Source organism: Mustela erminea, chromosome 9 (assembly GCF_009829155.1).
Source record: "Mustela erminea isolate mMusErm1 chromosome 9, mMusErm1.Pri, whole genome shotgun sequence".
NCBI lineage: Eukaryota > Metazoa > Chordata > Mammalia > Carnivora > Mustelidae > Mustela > Mustela erminea.
The window spans coordinates 13,051,863-13,072,105 of NC_045622.1; the positions used below are offsets into that span (position 1 = coordinate 13,051,863).

The window sequence follows — 20,243 nt, forward strand, 5'->3', positions numbered from 1 at the left end:
ACTAACCTATGCCTGTAGAGGCGTCCAGGTCACCTGAGGAGCCAAAGGTAGCTGGGAGAGCTTCGGGCCTGAGATTGGGATGGGCTCTCGGAGTCCTCCTCGGGGAGGTACTGATGTGGGGCGGCACCAAGGACCAGGAAACACCCCTCCCCCACCCTTGCAGGGGCCTCTAGTACTTGGTTCTTCTGGGTTTAGGGGCTTGGGTCTGCTACGTGGTAAAGCCTGGATCCCGGAGTAGTTCTGAATTACCACGCCGCCCAGCAATTCCAAATCTGGATGTCCACACAGGAGAACTGAAAGCAGGGACTTGAGATATTTCTACACACAAGGGCATTATCACAACAGCCAAAGGGTGGAAACGACCCGAGAGTCAATCAGTGGATGACAATGTGGTCTGAAGCTACGTGGAGTCTTATGCAGCCTTTATTTATTTTTTTAATTTTTTTTTTGAAGACTTTATTTGTTTATTTGACAGAATCACAAGTAGAGACAGAGAGACAGGCAGAGAGAGAAGAGGAAGCAGGCTCCCTGCCAAGCAGACAGCCCAATATGGGGCTCAATCCCAGGACCCCAGGATCATGACCTGAGCCGAAGGCAGAGGCTTTAACCCACTGAGCCACCCAGGTGCCCCATTATATAGCCTTTAAAAAGGAAGGATTTTCTGGTGCAGCTCTAACACAGATGAACCTGAAAACATTATGCTAAGTGAAAGAAGCCAGACACGAAAGGGTAAATATTGTATGATACTCTCACAGGAACTCCCTACAGCAGACAGAAAGCAGAGTAAATGTTACCAGGGGCTGTGGGTACAGGAGGACAGGCCCCCAAACCCTTCCTTGGCCTTGGAGTTGGGGAGGTAATGGGGAATTGCTTAGTGGATACAGAGTTTCTGTTTGGGGTAGTAAATCTGGGAGGGAGCTGTAAGGGTTGTACAACATTGTGAATGCAATTAACATCCTTGAATTCTATACTTAAAAATGGTTAAGATGGCGAATTTTATGTTATATATATACAAACAAACATATATATAACCACAACAAGAAAGTAATTCCAAATAGGATTGTAAAATCCTAAATACTATATAAAATATATAAAGTGGAAAGCAAAACCTCACCTTTCTGAGATGAGCCCTGATGAATTTACCACCTAAGCTTTTTTTTCTTCCATGTGAGCCTGATATTGAGCTTCGAATGTGAGCCAGCCCAATGCCACCCCCCCCCGTGCCCCTGTGTGGTGGGCATCCCCCCTGCATTACGGGGGTTCTGGGCAAGGCTTCCACTTCTCTCATGATGCTGGGCTCACCTCATGAGTCAATTCTATCATGAGAGTGAGATGGGGAGGAATAAACCAAAATTCATACAAGTAAGTCAAGTTCAAGGCCCAGGAGAGCTTCTAGAAGGACGGACAGCCTCCCCCACTGTGCCGTGAGCTCTTCAAAGCCAGGGAGCCTGTCAAGCTTACCTCCGTGGCCCCCTCAGAGTGAAGCACAGCATCAGACCCGCGCTCCACAAAAGCTCTTTTGCTCACTGTCTGCTGCCTGGAACAGTGGCGTGCACACTGAGGGCATTCCAGAAACAGCTCTTGGCTAAGGGAATATAAGCCAGCTGCCTATTTCATCTCTGGGTAATGGGTGACATCTTTTTCCACCTCCCTTTAAAGCACCCCCTCCACCCCTTTCAGCACACCCTGCCCTCGCCCCTCCTGCGGTGTCATCTCCCCAGCCCTGGTGTCCCCCAAGCATCCTCCTCAGGCCCCCGCTAAGCTGTGCGGGCAGGTTTGTCCCACCCCCAGCGCACCAACAGAGAGAAGTCACATTGCCACCGGACTAGTTCTTTAGCAGCTTTATTGAGTAGTGAGAGGTAGTGTCATTTTCCACTGGACATGTGTCCTCAAGCTTGTACCAGAACTGCCTTTGGACAGACAGACAGACAGGGGGCCGGGCTGGGCAGGTGTCCATGGGAGGGCGTGAGCGCCAGGGACAGCTCAGCTGTCTAAAGGGACCAGCGACTGCTGCTGCTCGGTGGCGGGCACAAGTGTATCCTGGTTCTCTGTCTCCTTGAGGGTGCTGAAAAAAGAGTTGACCTTGTCCCTCAGATCCTTCTCCAGGAAGCTCAGGTGGTCTTCCACATCCCCCGCATAGGGGCCCAGCTTCTGCCTCAGCTCCTCTACCTGCTGCAGGAGAGCCTTGTTGAAGGTCTCCCCGTAGGGTCCCACGTTGCGGCGGAACTCCTCCACCTGCTGGTCCAGCTGGCTGCTCAGCTTGGTCAGCGACTTCTGCAGCTCCTGGGTGTTGTCCCTCAGCTTGCCCCGCACCTCCTCAGCCATGGGCTCCAGCCTCTGGCGCAGCTCATCGGCGTTGGCCGAGATCTTGGCCTTCAGTTCCTCGGCGTTCTTCTTCATCTGGAAAGCCAGGCCCTCGAGCTGGTGGTTGAGCTTCTCCTGCACGTCCTGCGCATAGGGAGCCAGGCTACGGCGCAGCTCCTCCACGTTCTGGTCGATCTTGACCTTGAGCTCTTCCGCGTAGGGCGTGAGGCGTCCCTTGAGCTCTTCAACGTTCTGGTCGATCTGGGCCCTCAGCTCATCTGCGTAGGGCGTCAGGGAGACCTGCAGGTTGTCCACGTTCTGGCGCAGCGCGCTCTGCAGGCGCTGCGCGTGGGACGTCAGCTGTTTCCGCAGCTGCTCGGCGTGGGTGTTGACCTGGGTGCGCAGCTCATCCGCGTACGGCTCGAAGCGCTGCTGCAGCTCGCGCATGTTGTCCCCGATCTTCTGGCTCACCTCGGTGGCGTGGGGCAGCAGCCGGGCGCGCAGCTCCTCCAGCTCCTTCCGGATCTCCTCCTTCAGCTTCTCGGAGTCTTTGCTTAGGCGATCGTGCAGCTCCGTGGCAAAGGGCACCAGCTTCTTCTGCAGGTTGTCGGTGTAGGTGTTCACTTGCCCAATCTTGTCCTGGAAGAGGGCACTGCAGGGGAGGGACAGAAGGGGGCCACCGTTACACTTGGCATGACACGCCAGGACTGTCTCCTTATGCCTGGCTCATCTCCTACACACCTGCCTGAGAAGGGTGAGTGTTCTGGGGTATTAAGGTCACAGGTAGATCATGGTTTGGGAAAGTAGATGTAATAGACTAAGTTATTACCCAGCATTTCTGACTCTCCCCCTGACCTTGAGTCACAGCCACCCGGCACCCCCTCCCCCCATCCACCCCACGCCTGTGAAGTAAAAAGGGAAGACTTTGAAGTCCTTCCAGCTCAGGTGTGCTGTGACACAGATTACATTCATTAACAGAATGTTATGCTCTGGACCGCTTCCAGTCTTTGAGGGATTCAAAATACTAGTTTTCTTCCACGTGCCCAACCTCAGAGGCTTCCCAAATATCCCCACTTCCTTTCCCATGATTTCACAGGCTCCCATCCTTCTGGAATGTCTTAGGACCCAGTTCCCATGACATTTCCCTCCCTCTTTTTCCCCCGTGACTCTCAATGCTAGCATGTGGCCATCTGTCACACTCTAGAAAGTTCAAGCAGGAAGATTCCTCGGGGATTATTAGTCTAACCCCCTGTTGCATGTGTGGCTCGAAGATCTGGAGACCTCAGGGTCCCCGGGAGAGTTCAGCGGCAGGGCAGTGGGTATCCTACGCTCGGGTCTCCAGCCTCTGAGCTCAGCACTGCCATCCCATTGCAAGCCACCCCGCGAGCCATGCCCCTCTTACTTGAGCTGCTGGGTGAGCTCCGTCTTCTGAAGATGTTCCACGGCTTCCTTGGCATTGTTGCTCAGCTGACTAAAGTAGTCCCACACCACAGTGGCCACCTGGTCAGCACTGACCTCAGCCCGGGCTCCTGGGCAGGAAACAGAGAGATTCATGAGGACCCATCTCCTTCCTTGGCCCTCCGCACCAGCCCTGAGCTGCAGACCGGCTGACAGTGGGGGAGCCCAACCACTGACGCCCTCAACTCCCGTGCTTCCCTCATTAAAAGCTACAGGGGCATGTAACACTGGGAAAGCACCAGAGCCAGGGGGCAGAATGTTGGGCAGACGCCAGCCCTCCTATGAGCCACATGGCAGGTGGGCAGCCTTCTGCGTCCAGCCGGGGAATGACAGGCATTTGGAACCGTCCTCTTGCCTGGGCTCCAGATTCTCCATCCTGCCCGCTTTATGCAGCAGATGGGTCCTGCCTGAAAGCCTCTTCCAAAGGCTACTCACCAGTGAGAGCCACCAGGGACAGGGTCAGGACCACAGCCTTCAGGAACATCCTGGGCTTCTCGCTGGGCTGGAAGAGACTTGCACTGCACTGGATCCTTCCTGGTGTCACAGGAGGCCCAGAAGAGAGGCTCTTGGACAGCTCACCTGTGCTGCTGTCGAAACTGACTGGACCTCAGAGCCAGCCAGACATTTAAACCCCCACCAGGCTGCCCTTCCCAGCTCCCTCCCCAGTGTGACTCCACGCTGGAAGGTGACACATTCTCAAGAGGCCTCTTGGACTTTTGTGACCCAAGACAACGTGGCAGCTGACGGCAGACCGGGGCTGGGGCTGCAGTCTGGAGAGGCTGTTCTGTACGGGTGCCCCACCCGGTACAGAAGGGAGGATGGGGAGCCACGAGTTGTTGGGAGAAAGGAGGCCTAGGGAACCCCCGAGCCAGGGACAAATGTCCCAGAGGCCCTGCTGATAATTCTGGGCCTGAGCCAGGTTTGGGGGCAAAGTTCACACCTCCTCTGCCTGTCTCAGGGAAGAGAGCCCTTCCCTACAACATCCCCCACTCATCCATCTCGGAGCACCAGACCCCGGACTGGGACACCCAGGGCCACCGCTGGAGACAGCAAGCTAAGATCCAGAACCCTGGTCCAGGGGTGCCTGGCAGGAGAAGGCTCTAGTAAGCCTTTGGGCAAGTGGGAGGGCCGGGCCCTGTAGTGGAAGGGTTCATCGTAAGTGTGCTTCCTGTCTGACCACTGCCAAGCTGGGTCACTGGGCCTAGCTCTGAGCCTCGGTTTCTCCTTTGAAACATGGGGGTTGCTCATGGCAGGAGTAGTAAAACGCCTGGCGCGGAGTTAGCACGACAAAGTAGTTGTTGTTATTAGTAATAGTATTGTTTTCCTGGTTTGGACCAGTGAGAGTGGCAGAGGCAGGCCCAGGCCTCTGGGGGCTCCCAGGGGCGGTGCACCATGCACGGAGATCAGCTGGCCTGAGGCCTGATTCCTGCCCCCAGCCCAGCCCTGCTCCCTGGGCAGGAGCAGTCAGTCTATGCTGAATCACAAGACCTGAGCCTCTTAGGGGACTGCGCCTGCGGGACGGGACTAAAGGACAGGAAGTCTTCTATAGGACTTCCAGCGTTCTCTGCAAATGAGGTCGCACACAAATACAGGAAGCCATCCACCAAGAAGACACTGCAGCCTGGTTAGTGTGGGTCGCTCTGCTGGACCATGCCACCTGCACTGACCACCAGATGACTCCCGTCCTAGGGCACCATCGGCTCCCATGCAGGAGTGCAGGGACTGGCAGGAAGCTGGACTCCTGTAGACCACAGCTGCGTTCACCCTGACTTATCAGGCCTCCATGCTTCATGGGCTTGATGTCTCATGGGATTAAAGGCAGCTAGAAGGCCTTCTGCTGCCCACACCGTTCATCCGCCCCCCCCAACCACTCACGGTCGCCTCTAGTACCAGGGAGTGCCCCTCTCCCCGAAGCAGCTCTTTCCTTCTCCTAGCAGCTGTGTCGGGCTCAGATTCTGGAGTCAGACTCCCTGGGTGGGGACAGAGCACATCTTCCTGAGCCTCGGCCGCCTCCACTGGGCGTAGAATAGTCCCTGCTTGCTGTTTGCAAGGATACAGTGAGAACCCATGTCCTGCTCAGAATGCTGCCCAGCACACAGTAGGTGCTCAACAAGCACAAGCCAGGTTTCACCTCGAAAGCCTTCCCTCCCTGCAACACGGGCCTATCATTCCTGCTCCTGCTCCCTCGTCGGGCACAGGCCGGCCAGGGGTGGGCACAAAGTCCATGCGTGCTCCATGCCCCCATCCTTCCCCTGGGCCCGGAGAAGAAAAGAGCGATGAGTCACCAAGGACACCTCAGCTGCAGTTTGACCTCTTGGACTTCGGGTCTGAGCAGCGAGTGTCACCAGCATGTGACAGGCTCTGTCTTACTTGCCAGGGTGGACACGCACAGGGAGTGTCTGTACCTATCTGAGCGTGTCTGAGAGCATCTGCCAGGACATGGACAGAGTCACCTAAGTGTGTCACGACTTCCGCTGTGGGTGGCCACAAAGCTGGGTCGCGCCGCTGAGGGACAGGTGCAGACGGGTGCGGGCCGATGTGAGCAGTCCCATCCTTGAGGAGGGGGTGCTGTGTCCTGACGTGTCGTGGGTGGGTGCCGTTAATGAATGCATTTCTCTCCCAGTGTCAGTGGGCGTGTTTTGTATCAGGCTGTGAATGGATTTGTGCTGGGAGCGGGAGAGAAGGAGTGCCCAGGCCCTGAGTGTTGGAGCTACGGATGGAAGGAAGGGACCCTGCCTCCGGCTGGGTTCTGGTTCTCTTTGAGCACAGATACTAGCTGACAGGGCCGAAGCGGCGCTCCCAGTTCAGCCCAGGGGCAGGGGCATGGGTCACAGAGGCTTGTGTGCTAAGCCTTGCTCGGACACAAGGACGCTCAGAGAGTCTGCACAACCCCAGAGGACCATTTCTGGTCCCAGGTGGTCAAGCCTCCCCCCCGCCCTTCAACACCCATGGCTGCCACTTACTTCTTAGGGCCAGTCTTGGGCCAGGCCCAGAGAAGTCACCTCATTCCAGGGGAGCCAGCATGGGAGGGAGGGAGGGAGAGAATAGGGAGGGCCAGGCCATGTAGGCTGGCCACTGGGAGGGCCCCTACGGAGATAGCCCCTACTGAGACCACCCAGAGGGGTCCAGGCACTCAAACGCGCCAAGCCCTTTGAACAAGAAAATGGCCCAGGACTCTTGGCATGCCACACACCTGCTGCATGGGTCTGCACACCTGGGTTCTCAACCTAGCCCATCACCTGCCTGCTGGGTCTCTCTGCCCCATCTTCTGACCTCCCTGGCGTCAGGGAGCCCATTACTACATAGCAGAGAGAGGACAGGTTTCTCCAGACACTCCACACACGCAGGCAATGGGAGTTGGAGGGTCCATTGTAGCACGCCCAGGGGCTGAGGACTTTGTACTCCAACCCAGCTGGGATCTGGATTCCCACTGTGGCCTTCACCTCTGCTGCGGAGGAACAGGCCAGAACAGAAGAGTGACATGGGCACAATTGCTGTCCGCCCTCTTGAATGCTCAGTTCTTTCAGTGACCAAATCAGCTCCCTCCCCGCCCACATTGGCAAAATCTGCTCAGGAAGAGGTCTGAGTGACTAGTAAACCCCTGAGGGTCTCATTTCTCCAAGCTGTTTAGTACCAGTATAGGTCATTGAAGCCCTGTGTTCTGTTTTCCAGCTCTACCCGTGATGGGCTCTGTGTATTTGGGTATATCTCAGCCCCGTGAGCCTTAGGTTTCTTACCTACAAAATAGGTTTATTAATATCTACTTCACAGGAACCTGTTTGCATTTTAACAGAATACAGGGCCTAAGTCAAAGGAATGAATTTCTAATGGAGAAACTTCAAGTCTCAGGCAATAATAAAGATTTCTGAGGGTGGAACCAGGCTACTTTCTCTGGCCTTTGATTTTGTATTGTTGGGTTAGTTGCTTCTTCCTGAGAGGGTGGCTGCCTGCCCAAAGCCCTGTTTCTACACTGGGGGCTCCTCCTGCCTTCAGAGTGTGCTGTCTGGGGATGGACAAGGTATTTGGGAGGAAGAGAGATTTATCAGGCCCCCTCCATGAACCAGTTGCTTTGTATATATATATCTCATTTACTTTACACTACAGCTCTTGGCATATTGGCATTTTAAAAAATTTTTAAATTATTTTAATTACTTTTCAGTGTACTAGAATTCATTGTTTATGCACCACACCAGTGCTCCATGCAATACGTGCCCTCCAAAATACCCACCACCAGGATGACCCAACTTCCCACCCCCTGCCCCTTCCAAACCCTCAGATTGTTTTTCAGAGTTCACAGTCTCTCATGGTTCACCTCCCTCTCCAATTTCCCTCAACTCCCTTCTCCTCTCCATCTCCCCTTGTCCTCCATGCTATTTGTAATGCTCCACAAATAAGTGAAACCATATGATAATTGACTCTCTCTGCTTGACTTATTTCACTCAGCATGATCTCTTCCAGTCCCGTCCATGTTGCTACAACAGTTGGGTATTCATCCTTTCTGATGGAGGCATCATACTCCATCGTGTATATGGACCACATCTTCCTTATCCATTCGTCCGTTGAAGGGCATCTTGGTTCTTTCCTCAGTTTGGCGACTGTGGCCATTGCTGCTATGAACATTGGGGTATAGATGGCGCTTCTTTTCACTACATTCTATTCCCTTTTTCAAGGGAGGAAAACTGAGGCTCTGAGATGTTAGGTCTCTGGCCCTGGGCCATATGAATCAGTGTCAAAGGCATTGTTCAAACGGAGGATTTCTTGTCTCCAAAGTCTCAGCCTTCCCAATCCTGCGATCCAGGCTGTGGCTCCCAGTGTGGGCCCAGGGATACCTTACCCCAAGCAAGGCCCGTGGCCTCTCTGGGACAGCACCTGCAGAGCACCTCTGCACCCTCTCCCTACCAGACCCGCCACACCACCACCGTGCTTCCTTCCAGCTCCCCGCCCAGCCAGGGGGCCGTGAGGGCTGCCGTCTCAAAGCTAAGGAAACCAAGCCCCAAGGTGCGAGGGGCTCAGTGCTGGAAATCGATCCGGGCCGGCATGGTCCGGGGGAGGCCTTAGCCTTGAGCCGCAGCCGCTGCCCAGGGGAATGTTATCAGTGGGTCCAGAGGGCAGGGGGAGGAGGAGGGGAGGGAGGGTGGGACAAAGGCCTTGGGCTCAGAGCAGCCTTTGCTGTCCTCCCACCACCCCCTGCCCTGGGCTCAGCTCAGGGAGGGTCCTGGGTGAGCAGCACCTGGGACGGAAGGGGCAGAGGCGCAGGTGCTGGGAAGGGGGCTGCGTGAACTCCGCTGCGTGGCCCTCTCCCCGCAGAAGCCTCTGCCCTTAGGTCTTCTGTGACTTCACTCTAGACGCCCCACCCCAATACCGAGTTGTTCCTGAGCCTTCTCAGTTTGCAGGGCGAGGGGGTGGGGGGTGGGGAGGGATCTACGAGCCTCCTGTGAAGGGCTGAGATGGGCCCAGAGGCCCCTGGCTGGTGCTCTAATCTCCCTCCCCTATCGCCAGCCTCTCCCTGGCGAGTCAGGCTGCTTGAAAAAATGGGGTCTCCACAAGGCCTGAGCCCTTTGGGGCCACAGGGTAGCAGAGCAGGGTAGGCACCAGGGGACCCAGAGATTTCCCAACTCTCCCAGCAGGCCTGGCTGCATCTGGGCACCCTGCCTCAGGCCCTGGTCTAGACTGATCAGCAGGTGACCTTTGCCCAGTTCCCTGAGCCCTCCGCGCCCCCTGTCCAGGAGACCATATAAAACAGGCCAGAGCCCTCTTGTCTGTCTATTCAGCTCATCCCAGGAGGGAGCTGCTCCAGGTAATGCCCCCTGGGGAGGCGAGGGAGGGGGAGGGAGAGAGGAGAGCGGGATGGAGGGGCACAGTAGCGTCCCTGCCCGCACCAGCCAGCACAGTCTGGAGAAAAGCTTGCTGGGGCCAAGGAAGCTGCAGGGCTGGGGGAGCAGCTCCCACCACCCAGGGGGCACGCTGGGGGAAACCGAGGCCCACGGAAGACAGGGCCCTTGCCCAAAGCTGCATCGGGTGTGATGGCACAGCTGGGACTGGAACTGGCTCCAGATGCGCACGCTCTGCCCTCATTGTGCATGGTTAAGGCCGCAAGGAGCCTTAGAGCCCCATCGTACCCCAGACGGGAAAACTGAGACCTGGACGGCGGGGCAGGGATCTGCCCCAAGCCACCTAGCCTGTTAGTGGCAGGAACCAGGCCAGAACCCTGGTGTCCCGACTCCTGGTCTGATGGGTTTTCTGCTCTCTCCCTCGGGGCCCACGCTCCCCCTCAGCCTCGCCCTGGAGACCCTGGTGTCTGAAGGCCCTTCAGCTCCCACATTAGCTGGCAGCAGACCCTTCTCCTGGCTTGACCCAGCTCAGGATCTACTATTGGGGCCACAGCACTTCCCCAGAGGAGAGGGGTGGCAGGGGTTAAGGTACTCCTCACAAGACGCTTCCCTGCAGGAACAGAGACGCCATGCAGCCCCGGGTCCTCCTCGTCGCTGCCCTCCTGGTGCTCCTGGCCTCTGCCCGTAAGCAGCTTCATGGGGACGGGGCTAGGGCTGGGGTGAGGGTGGCTGTCTGCCTGGAGGACCCGTGGGGATGGCTTGAGGATCCCAGGCCCTGGTGGGTGGCTGGGCAGAAGCGAAGGGCTCCCCAGAGGCTGATCCATCCCACTCAACCCAGCTGTCCCAGCAGGAGCTCTGGAGGCGGAGGACCCCTCTCTGCTGGGCCTTATGCAGGGATACGTGCAGCACGCCACCAAGACCGCCCAGGACACGCTGACCAGCGTGCAGGAGTCCCAGGTGGCCCAGCGCGCCAGGTACACCCCCGAGTGTCTGTGCTCAGTACCAGCTCCTGCCCCGGACTCAGGAGGGCCCTGGCAGTGGGGCTGTGGCTCTCCCCCATCCCCCCAGCACCTGCATGACTCCGAGCCTCCGTGTCCCACTCAGAGAAATGGGGTCCCTCCCAGGGCTTCCTTGGGCTGCAGGGGGAGAGATGGGAGAGCCTCGACGGCCTCCTTCCTTTCTCCTCCCGGCTGCTCCTCCTGTCCGAGGCCCTCCTTGCTCCTTTATGGACCCTGCAAGGCTCTCAGGAAGGCCACATCAGCTCTTGCTGCCATGTCTTTACTAGTGGAGCTTGGCCTGTGAGCTTCTCTCCAACCCGATTTCGGCTGTGTGTGTGTGTGTGTGTGTGTGTGTTTCTGCCTTGTGCCAAGCACTGGGGCCCAGTGTGAGCAGAAGTCCCTCCTTCCCCACCCATCCGGCCCTGCCTCTAGTCCCCCCCTCTCTCAGCTCTCTTCCCCGCCATCTCCCCTCACCGCCCACCCCCAGGCAGCCAGCATTTCCATTGCTGAGGCTTTCAGATTCTTAGAAGCTGCAGAGTGGGTATTATATTTGCCGTTTTACAGATGAGACAATCGAGGCTCAGAGAGATCCATGACCTGCCCCAGATCACACAGCTAATTTACGCTCTGATGATTTTCCGAATGAGAGACTGCGTCCCTCTGCCCCACCCCACTCAGAGCCACCAGGTCGTGCAACCCTGGTAGGCATCATTTGCTTAGAACAGACCAAGAGCTGGGGACTTACGCATCTCCCACTCGATGGCTCCTGTCCAACTTGCCTCAGACCTGGGGGTGGCACCAAGGTCTGCCCCAACCCGGAGAAACAGGCTGGACTTGGGCTAGGGTCCCATTGCACCGTTCAGCATCTCTTCTGCCTGGAGTGACGGGTGAAAGGGTCCCTGCCTGAGGTCTCAGGGGTGCTGCTCGGTGAGGTTGAGAGGGTCGGGGAAGTGGCAGTGTTGATATGGTGGGGGCCCCACTGCCTTCAGATGAGCTCTCATGCCCGCCTCCATTGCTTCTCTTCACTGATTTAACCCCAGGGGCTGGATGACGGACAGTTTCACTTCCCTGAAAGACTACTGGAGCACGTTTAAGGGCAAGTTCTCTGGGTTCTGGGATTCAGCTTCTGAGGTCCAGCCAACTCCAGCCTTGGAAACCGCTTGAGACCTCGACACCCCGAGTCTTCCAGCCCATCCTCCTTGCCAGCTCCTTGGACAGGCCCGAAAGTCACCTGAGAGTGATAGCATTCTCACCTCCCACCCCAGCCCAGACCTGGCCCAGCCCCAAGCTTGTTGTCCTCCCAATAAAGCTGGATGAGAAGCTGCCGTGAGTGGGACATCCCATGCGCGCCATGTGTGTTTGGGGTGGGCTCTTCTGCGCGTGGGCACGGGGCTGAGTCCGACTCAGGTAGGTTGCCTGAGCTGACCTGTGGGACACATGCCCCTGGCCCGCTCAGCCAGACTTGAGAGGAGGAGGCTAATGGGGAGTGTTTGGAGGAAGACAAGACTAGACTCTGGTCTTGGCGTCATCATTTTACATCAGCCTCAGTTTCTCATCTGTAAAGTGGGGGCAAAAATCTTTTTTAAGATTTTATTTATTTGTTTGACACACAGAGAGAGATCACAAGTAGGCAGAGAGACAGGCAGAGAAAGGAGGAAGCAGGCTCCCTGCTGAGCAGAGAGCCCGATGTGGGGCTCCATCCCAGGACCCTGGGATCATGACCCAAGGTGAAGGCAGAGGCTTTAACCCACTGAGCCACCCACGCGTCCCTGTTGCAGATTTCTTGAACGAGTGAACGAATGAATGAATGAATGAATGAATGAAGACTGTGCACAACACCTGGTCATTGTTGTGGCTATAGGCTAAGCTGAATTCTCCCAGAGACCAGAATCGGAGTGAGGGAATCCAGTGTTCCAGAAGCTAAGAAGGAACTCCAAGTTACCCAACAGAGGCTGTTTCTCATGTGTCCCTACCATCCAACAGATGTTCACCTCAGGGAGTCTCAGAATCACAGACTACTTCAGCAGGCCCTCACTCTTCCAGTGATAAAACTGAGGCTCAGAAAGGTGAAGGCCCTGGCCCAATGTCATGGAGTCCACAAATGACAAAGCCAGACCTCAAGCCCAGCTCAGCTGACACAGAGAAAACTTAGTTACTCGGCTACTGGGTGCCAGAGGGCTCCTCGACATATCTTGGTGGCATCGATTCATCCAGGCTCACTTGGAGACATCCGCTCTCTCTTCGGGCTTTTCTTCTGGCCCACCTGGGCCAGGGATCCCAGTACCCACACCTGGAAAGGGTTCTCCCCCAGATCTCGCCTTGACACCCATTGTAGCTCTGGATGATTAGAATGACAAAGCCCACTCCTTGATCCAAGAGTTGCTGAGATACACCAGAGATGGAGGAGGGGCAGGGGGTCAAAGGCCTTGTGGGGGGCTGGGAGGGAAAGCTCCATCAGTGCTCTGCCCAGGTCTCTGATCTGTGAGGCCATATGCACACACACAGGGGCGTGTGGCCTGAGTGTGGAGAGTGGCTGGCGGACAGGGGTGCATGCTTGGGCACATGTATGCCTGTGTGCACAGCCGTGTGAACTTGAGTGCCTGGCCGCACGCTTTAAAAAAAAAAAAAAAAAAAAAGACCTTGGATGGGTCTGGAAAGGGCAACCCAGCCTATCCTGCTCTTTGGCCTTGCTTGGCGAGGGGCTTGAGCTTCAGCTTTCTCATCCGAGCCGTGGATGTGGTGGCTGTCTGCCCAGGATTTGGGGAAGAACACAGTGGGATGACGGATATGAATGCATCTTGGAAATACAAGAGGCTGATTCCCTGTAAGAGGTGGGGATTATTGTTCTGACCAGGCTTGGAGCCCCGTGGTGGGGTGGGGTTGGGGGGGATGGCTGACTGACACAGTTGTGCAGGAAGAAACATCAGCCATTTCTGGAAAGGGCAGGACTGTGAGGACTGCCATGTAACCCTTGTAAAAAAAAGGAAAGGAAGCATCTGTTTCTTCATTTTTTAAATTACTAAAGGAGGAAGGAGCAAAAGCCAAGCTCCTCATGTGAGCCTGCCCTCATCCTTCCCGCCCCAGCAGCTCCTGGAGGCCCACCCCAGCTGGCCATGAGAGTTCCAGCCTGGCCTGGGGGAGTGGGGGTCAGGGTGGACACACCCAGTGGGGTAGGGGGCTGGCGGGGTGGAGGGAGCCCTGTTTCTTGTGGTCCTCAGAAGGGCTGCAGTCCTTATCTGAGGCTCTTGCTGGGCACTTAGCATTGGATTGTCTGTCACCTGGCCTGGTCCTCTCTTACTCCTTTCTGTTTGGCCATCCTTGGGAAGGGGGCGCTGGTGCATTACTTCCCTCCTAACAGCCAGGCCCTCACAGGTCTGCAACCTTAAATGGAGGTCCTGAGGGGGCCCAGGTTCCAACTGATGGGCTGCAAAATCGGCAGGGAATTTCCTGCCCTCCCCCCACACTCCGGCCCAAAGGCCGTGCCCCCACCCCCTTCCTCCCATGGCCCGCACCTGCTCCCGTCCTCCCAAAAAAAGAATTTACAGTTCTCGGAGCATATTTTATTGTTTAAAAATCGTAAGTGAAGATTCAAAACACACGCAGCCCAACACAGGTGTCCCACTTTGGAAGTTTATTCTAAGAACCCGATGCGCCGAAAGGGGAGCCCCGGGAGGGGTTCCTCGGGTCCGGGGCGCATCACTGGGTGTTCAGCTTCTTGGCGGCCTCATCGACGGCAGCCAGCAGACTGACCTTAAAGCTCTCCAGCACCGGCAGCAGGCCCTGGCGGAGGTCCTCGAGCGCGGGCTTGGCCTTCTCGCTGAGGGCGCTCAGGTGCTCGCTGGCCTTGGCGTGGTACTCCGCCAGGCTGGCGCTGCCGCCCTCCTTGAGCGCCTGCAGCCGGGTGGCCAGGCGCTCACGAAGCTGGTCGCTGTAGGGGGCCAGGTGCGCGCGCAGCGCGTCCACGTGGGAGCGCGCGCGGTCCCGCAGCTCCTCGCCCAGGGGGGTCAGCTTCTCCTGCAGCTCCTGCAGCTTCTGGCGCGCGCCTTCACGCAGCTCCGTGCCCAGCGGCGCCACCTTCTGGCGGTACAGCTCCGCCTCCTCGTGCCACTTTTTCTGGAACTCGTCCAGGTAGGGCTGCACCTTCTGCTTCACCTCCTCCAGGTCCTTGCTCATCTCCTGCCGCAGCGCCTCCGTCTCCTTTTCCAGGTTATCCCAGAACTCCTGGGTGACCGGGCCGATCTGTTCGCGCAGCTTGGCCACCGTGCCGCTCAAGCTGTCCCAGTTGTCCAGGAGTTTCAGGCTGAGGAGTTGGGGAGGGGAGAGCGAGGGGCTCAGGGGTGGCCTCCCTTGCACCCGGGTCAGCCTGGTGCCCCGGCCTGGCTGCAGGGAGGCCCGAGCAGCACCTGTCCCCGATGGGCATCAACCCCGGGTGACCGAGTCTGGCCTGGCTTTCCCTACACCCCACCTCCCCCAGGCCAGCTGGGTGCAACGGTCCTCATGGACCCAGGAGCTAGCAGAGACGGAGCTGGGTTGGGTGCCCCGTCTTGTCTGTCCCCAAAGCTGGGCCTTAAGGACCTCGTCTCTATACTTGGAGTCCCTCGCCCTCTCTGGAGACGGCCCTCCCTGTTGCTGGCCAGGAGCAGAGGAGGGAGTTAAGAATGAGAAGGCGCTTGTTGCCCTCCGAGGAGATGATGGGGCTGTGACTGCTGACCGGGCAGCACAGACCTGCCCCTTGCTAGGGTGCTATGGACCTTATTCTCCCTAAAATGAGTACTGAGATCCCATTCTGGGATCTATGGGGCCCAGGAAATAGCAGGTGGGGATTCGGCCAGTCTGGATACATCTTACCACAGACCTCTCTGCCTTGCGGGACCAGCCACCCCTGACCCTGTCCCCCAGCCCCTCCCGGCCCCGGGTTGGGTCCGTACTTCAGCTGTTTTCCCAAGGCGGAGGCTTCAAACTGGGCCACATAGTCTCTGCCGCCGTCTTTGACTGCGTCCACATACACGGTGGCTAAATCCTTCACTCGATCCCAAGGTGACTGGGGTTCATCTTGCTGCCAGAAATGCCGAGCCTGGCTCCCTGGGGTGAGAGGGGAGACCCAGATCAGGCCAGCTCTGGACTGGGCTGGCTTAGAGGCTTCGAGGCAGAGGCAAGGGGATGAGTGAGAAACTCTGTTCCCGTGTCCAGGACGGTGGCCCACAGGGGCTTAGGGAGAAGCCCCCCCCCCCCCATGGTTGGCTTCCTAGGTTGGGAGGCACCTACCTGTGAGGAAGAGCACGGCCAAGGTCAGCACCACCGCTTTCATCCTGAAGGGATGTGGGTGACCTGGAGGAGAAGAGGGTCCCGGCTGAGTGGGGCAGGCCTCTAGTGTGAAAAGCCCAGGGCTCCCCCACCCATTTTACCAGGGCACAGGGTGGGAGAGGGTCTCAGTACCCAGAGCCCCTGCATGGGACAAAGTCTGGGGCCAGGACCCCAGATTGGATGCCCAGAGTAGGAGGCAGGGGAGCAGGCAGCCACACTCACCTCCGAGGATTCCCTCGATCTCTGAGCTGCCCTCTCTCCCAGCCTATTTATGTCTCCAGGCAGGGGCTGGGCTGGGAGGCTGATAAGCCCAGCCCAGGCCTTGCTGCTGCTCACTGGTCCTGACGATGTGGAACTTAGAGTTCAAGGATCAGCTCTGTCCCCAGGGCCGGACAAATAGAGTGGGCAAACAGGAAGCTGCGGGGGCTGCAGGGCCAGGGATCAAAGGGTTCAGGTGGGGGCCAGAGGGGGTGGGAGCAGGCTTGCAGGCCCTCAGGGTCGGGGTCATCGGCACCCATCCCTTCTCCGGGGGGGATGTGTGTCCGCCATTGTTGGCTGTGCCAGTGCAGCCGGGAATGGAAGCAAGAGACGCCAGCTGGCCAGGGGTGGCTGGGACTCCTCCCCCAGGAGATGTCCCCCCCCCCACTGTCCCCTTGCATTCCAGGGAGATGACTCGGCCCCCACCCTGTCCTTCCCTCCATGGGCAGCAGACCCTCTCCCCGCCCCAACACCCTGTGGCCTCTTTTGTCCCAAAAGGTCAGCATATCTCTCCAGGCTCTCCCAGACCTCCCAAAGCCTTACCCTCAGCTGGAGGGGACCCGTGGTGCCAAGAAGCGGCCTGTGCAGAGCAGAGAGGGCTTTGTGGCCCCCAGCCTGAGATTTCGGGGACTTCGGACATTTCCAAACCAATTCTAGGAGACCAACAGGGAGTGCCTGCTTTTGATTTTGTCATGTAAAAATGTTACCCATCCACCCCCCAACCCCACCCATCTCTACCACTACCAGCACTTCAAAAAAGAAAAGTTGTTTTGTTTTTTTTTTAAACATCACAAAAGGACTCAGAACAAAGAGCAGTCACTTAAGCTAATCCCTATGTCTTGGCACTGTTGCTGTTCACATGTGGGTGTGCGCCCTATAGTGGAGACCGGACTTCAGCAGTTCCCGGGGCAGGTCTAAGGACCTCTGCCTAAGGAGAGCCGCAGGAGACCTGGTTACTCACTTCATTTTGCCTCCCACTTGTGAAATCCTGGAGGAGGATCGGGGGCCAGTTAGGTCATCTCTCTGAGCCTCCGTTTCCTATCAGTAAAATGGAGACCAAAATGGTGGGGCTGTTGGAGGACCCAGAGAGTCCTGTAAATAAAGGCAAAGCGCCGTGTGCTCCCTTGCTTGATGGTGTTTGCAAGCCACTCTGCCAAAGGGGTCTCTTGGAAGGCTCAGCCCCTCCAAGCCCAGCTCACTGATGGGCTCTGAGTCACGGAAGCTGGTGGGGGGCCCAAGCCGAGAGGCTCTGTGGGACCAACTACTCCGGCCTCGCCCCTCCCTGCCGTCTTACAGATGAGGAAACTGGGGGGAGTGGACTGAATTTGCCCCAGGTCTCTGGTCTCTCAGCAAAGGAGAGGCAGGGCTGAACTTTGTACCCATCTCTGGCTGTAGACCCAGGACAGAAACGTGCCCTTCACTGCCTACCCAGGAAACTCCCTTTGTCAGCCAAGTCCCAGAGCTGCTGGGCCCCGGACTTCTGCCACTGTAGTGGGTCTCCTTGTCCTTCACCGCAGATAAGAGGGCTTGGAGCAGGACAGCCTTAGGTTGGAATCCCAGCTCTGTCTCTCGTTAGCCGTAGGGCCCTGGGCGAGTCAGAGAACCTCTGCCCTCCTCGGTCCCTTATCTGCTGAATGAAGACAAGGATGGAACTCCCCATGCCTAGAGTCACGGCAGGGGTGTTGTATATGACAGGCAGACGAATGCCCCTTCCCCCCAAAGATGTTCAGGTCCTCCTTCCCAGAACCTGAGACTGTCACTTGGCAAAAGGGACTTTGCAGGTGTGATTAGAAGGACCTGAAGGTGGGTGGTTTTCCTGTGTTATCCAGGGGGCCCGATGTCAGCGCAAGGGTCTTTAAACATACGCGACAGGGGTTGGAGACATGGTGGGAGGAGATGAGGGGCAGCAGCTCGGGTCAGAGCTACAGGGGGCTGTAGGCCAGGGGGTGGGACCGGCCTCCAGAAGCAGGACGAGGTGGACACAGGTGACCCCCTGCTGTCTCCGGAAGAAAGGGTCAGCTGATGACCTCTGCTGACAGCAGGACTTCAGCTTCGAATGACCAAGTATGACCGCTTGGGACTTTTGACCTCTAGAACTGTCCTGAGGTCATAAATGTGTGTTGTTTTAAGCACTACATTTGGGTATCTGTGGCCAAACCGGAAGGTAGCTGGCACTCAGTAACTCTTCTGTGTGTCCCCAAATTTCTGGCATTCTCTCCGTTCGCTCCCACTGAACACACTTACGCTGTGAGACCAGAGCTAAGACCTAGGCTTCTGGAAGCAGACGTGGCAAGGAGTCGCATTTTCTCTGTGTGGCCCCTGACTTGCAGATGCTGGCATTCGGGACCTCTGTTCCTGGACCAGCCCAGCCGCAGAGGCCCATGGGGCCCCACAGAGAGGGAGCCAGTCTCCCTGAACAAGCTGCCTGGGCTGCCAGTTGGCCGGCCCAGCTTTCTGCCTGTGGTTTAAAGAGCTGTGGCGGGGCAGGGGGGTGGGGAGAAGGCTGGTCCCCTCCTGGGGCAGCTCATGGCTGTGTCAGGCCAAGAGATGCTCCTTTCTTTTGGGGGGTAGAGCTCACCCCAGCCAGCACACAGGGGATCTCAGAAGCTTTCTGGTTGGACTCCAAGCCACCTGCCATTTTTATACTTTGGTTTATTACTGATATATTATGGCTAAACTTAATTCCAACATTTGTGTATCTCCTCAGTGGCCAAAGCATTTCCACAATCATCCCTGGAAGGCCCGGCAGCCAGATATGCTTGCTGTTATCTGGCAGTATGAGAAGACAGCCTTTCAGAGCTGCCAAGAGCTGCCCGTGACCTCCAGGCATTAGTACTTCGTGCCATGGGGAACAGGAGTCAGGAGGCCTGGCTGGCCACCAGCAGTGGGGCCTCCGACGCCCCTAGCCCTGGTGGTCTGATCAGGGGCTTGTTGGTTTCCCAGCTTAGGGACTTCAGCATGCCGGGCTAAGGAGTGCTGTCGCTAGCATCCTTACAAGCAACAAGTTTTTCTTTTTCACCATACCTGCTCACTAGTGTGTCTGTCTACTCCGTTTTGTTGTAAGATGTTTGCCTCAAACCAGCCCAAGGCCCTCATTACTAGGATTTTGGAGGGGAAGGAAGGCTATGTGCATGTCAGAATCAGCCCCGGGGGGCAGCCCGAAAGAGGCCTTGAGGGCCTGTGGGTTGCACTGTCTGCTTAGCAGAGGGCCACCAGTGTGGGCCCTTAGTCCCAACAGCCTCTTTCCTTGATCTTGGGGCACTCCAGAGCGACTGTTTCCGAAGAGGATCACCAAGGGCTTGGTCCTGTGCACCCCCCCACGCCCACTCCCGCCACTTGGCCCCGCCCACTCCTGCCCAAACACGCTGGAGGGCTGCTCGCTGACCGCAGGGGTGGATTTTGCTCAGAATGATTAGCGGCTCATTTCACAATTCCCATCCCCATGTCATACTTGTCAGTCTGCACTTGCGAGGACTCTGTCCCCTGCTACTCTTGGCACATAACAGACACTCAACAAATATTTGCTTGATGAATGGCACGGCACGTGAAAGGAAGGGTCACCAGCCAGTGAAGGGGCATCTGAAGGAGCTGGTCTTGGGAGGAGACCCAGCGGTGACTAACTGTTGAGCCCTTGGCCTTGTACCACAGACCCTGCTCTGAACGTTTGAACGGAGACGGTGTGCGGCCGATCAGGATGGGAGGCCTGGGGTTGGGATGGTTCACATGGAGCAGGGGAGGGAGGGGCTCCCACCCCTGTATTTCCCTTTTGGCAATTTCATCGCAGGTTCTGGTGACAGAGCCCCAGTAGGCCCCAGGGCAGGGCCCTGTAACCCGCCAAACGCGATTCTCTCCTGCCCACCTGCTCAGAAAACCAAGAGCAGACGACTCCTCTGCGGCCAGCCAAAGCTGAAGTCTGCTGCCTTGGCGGGCACACCGGCCTCTGAATGTGGGCCTCCACGGTTGGGGTGGGGTGAGGGAGGACACAAGGTCACAAGGAAGGGACAGGAAGGATCGGTGGGCATGGCTTCTACCTTCTAGAGCTCAGATCTCTAGCCATACCCTCCTTCCTCTCGAAGCTCATCCCGCCTCT

The 20,243-nt window shown here is 57.3% G+C and overlaps 4 protein-coding genes across 5 annotated transcripts in view; 1 reads left to right on the forward strand and 3 right to left on the reverse strand.

Moving 5' to 3' along the window:
• Positions 1-1,841: 1,841 nt before the first annotated feature.
• Positions 1,842-4,362, reverse strand: APOA4 (apolipoprotein A4). Its single transcript, XM_032359168.1, has 3 exons — positions 4,198-4,362; positions 3,707-3,833; positions 1,842-2,956 (listed from the first exon to the last, which is right to left on the reverse strand). Exons 1-3 carry the CDS (start codon positions 4,244-4,246, stop codon positions 1,984-1,986), a joined length of 1,149 nt encoding a protein of 382 aa, XP_032215059.1. The 5' UTR covers positions 4,247-4,362; the 3' UTR covers positions 1,842-1,983.
• A 3,814-nt stretch (positions 4,363-8,176) lies between these two features.
• SIK3 (SIK family kinase 3) overlaps positions 8,177-20,243 on the reverse strand; it is a 259,966-nt gene continuing 247,899 nt past the window's right edge. The window contains exon 25 of one of the 2 annotated variants that reach the window (XM_032358640.1): positions 8,177-8,186. The gene's annotated coding sequence lies outside the window, so the exon portion shown is untranslated. Of the gene's footprint in view, positions 8,187-19,340; positions 19,351-20,243 lie in introns of those variants that run through there. The other variant, XM_032358641.1, reaches the window with a different exon arrangement.
• APOC3 (apolipoprotein C3) lies at positions 9,498-11,916 on the forward strand. Its single transcript, XM_032358649.1, has 4 exons — positions 9,498-9,559; positions 10,210-10,277; positions 10,444-10,567; positions 11,632-11,916. The coding sequence occupies exons 2-4, from the start codon at positions 10,223-10,225 to the stop codon at positions 11,753-11,755; spliced, it is 303 nt and encodes a 100-aa protein (XP_032214540.1). The 5' UTR covers positions 9,498-9,559; positions 10,210-10,222; the 3' UTR covers positions 11,756-11,916.
• On the reverse strand, positions 14,137-16,217 carry APOA1 (apolipoprotein A1). The gene is made up of 4 exons (XM_032358648.1): positions 16,118-16,217; positions 15,857-15,919; positions 15,520-15,673; positions 14,137-14,891 (listed from the first exon to the last, which is right to left on the reverse strand). Exons 2-4 carry the CDS (start codon positions 15,897-15,899, stop codon positions 14,288-14,290), a joined length of 801 nt encoding a protein of 266 aa, XP_032214539.1. The 5' UTR covers positions 15,900-15,919; positions 16,118-16,217; the 3' UTR covers positions 14,137-14,287.

Coding starts and splice junctions, on each gene's coding strand:
- APOA4 (XM_032359168.1), bottom strand. CDS start 4,246: ATGTTCCTGAAGGCTGTGGTCCTGACCCTGTCCCTGGTGGCTCTCACT. Junction 3,834..4,197: donor GTCCCTGGTGGCTCTCACTG/GTGAGTAGCCTT, acceptor TTTCCTGCCCAG/GAGCCCGGGCTGAGGTCAGT. Junction 2,957..3,706: donor GAGCTCACCCAGCAGCTCAA/GTAAGAGGGGCA, acceptor CCTCCCCTGCAG/TGCCCTCTTCCAGGACAAGA.
- APOC3 (XM_032358649.1), top strand. CDS start 10,223: ATGCAGCCCCGGGTCCTCCTCGTCGCTGCCCTCCTGGTGCTCCTGGCC. Junction 10,278..10,443: donor GGTGCTCCTGGCCTCTGCCC/GTAAGCAGCTTC, acceptor CTGTCCCAGCAG/GAGCTCTGGAGGCGGAGGAC. Junction 10,568..11,631: donor CAGGTGGCCCAGCGCGCCAG/GTACACCCCCGA, acceptor ATTTAACCCCAG/GGGCTGGATGACGGACAGTT.
- APOA1 (XM_032358648.1), bottom strand. CDS start 15,899: ATGAAAGCGGTGGTGCTGACCTTGGCCGTGCTCTTCCTCACAG. Junction 15,674..15,856: donor GGCCGTGCTCTTCCTCACAG/GTAGGTGCCTCC, acceptor CTCTCACCCCAG/GGAGCCAGGCTCGGCATTTC. Junction 14,892..15,519: donor GCCTTGGGAAAACAGCTGAA/GTACGGACCCAA, acceptor CCAACTCCTCAG/CCTGAAACTCCTGGACAACT.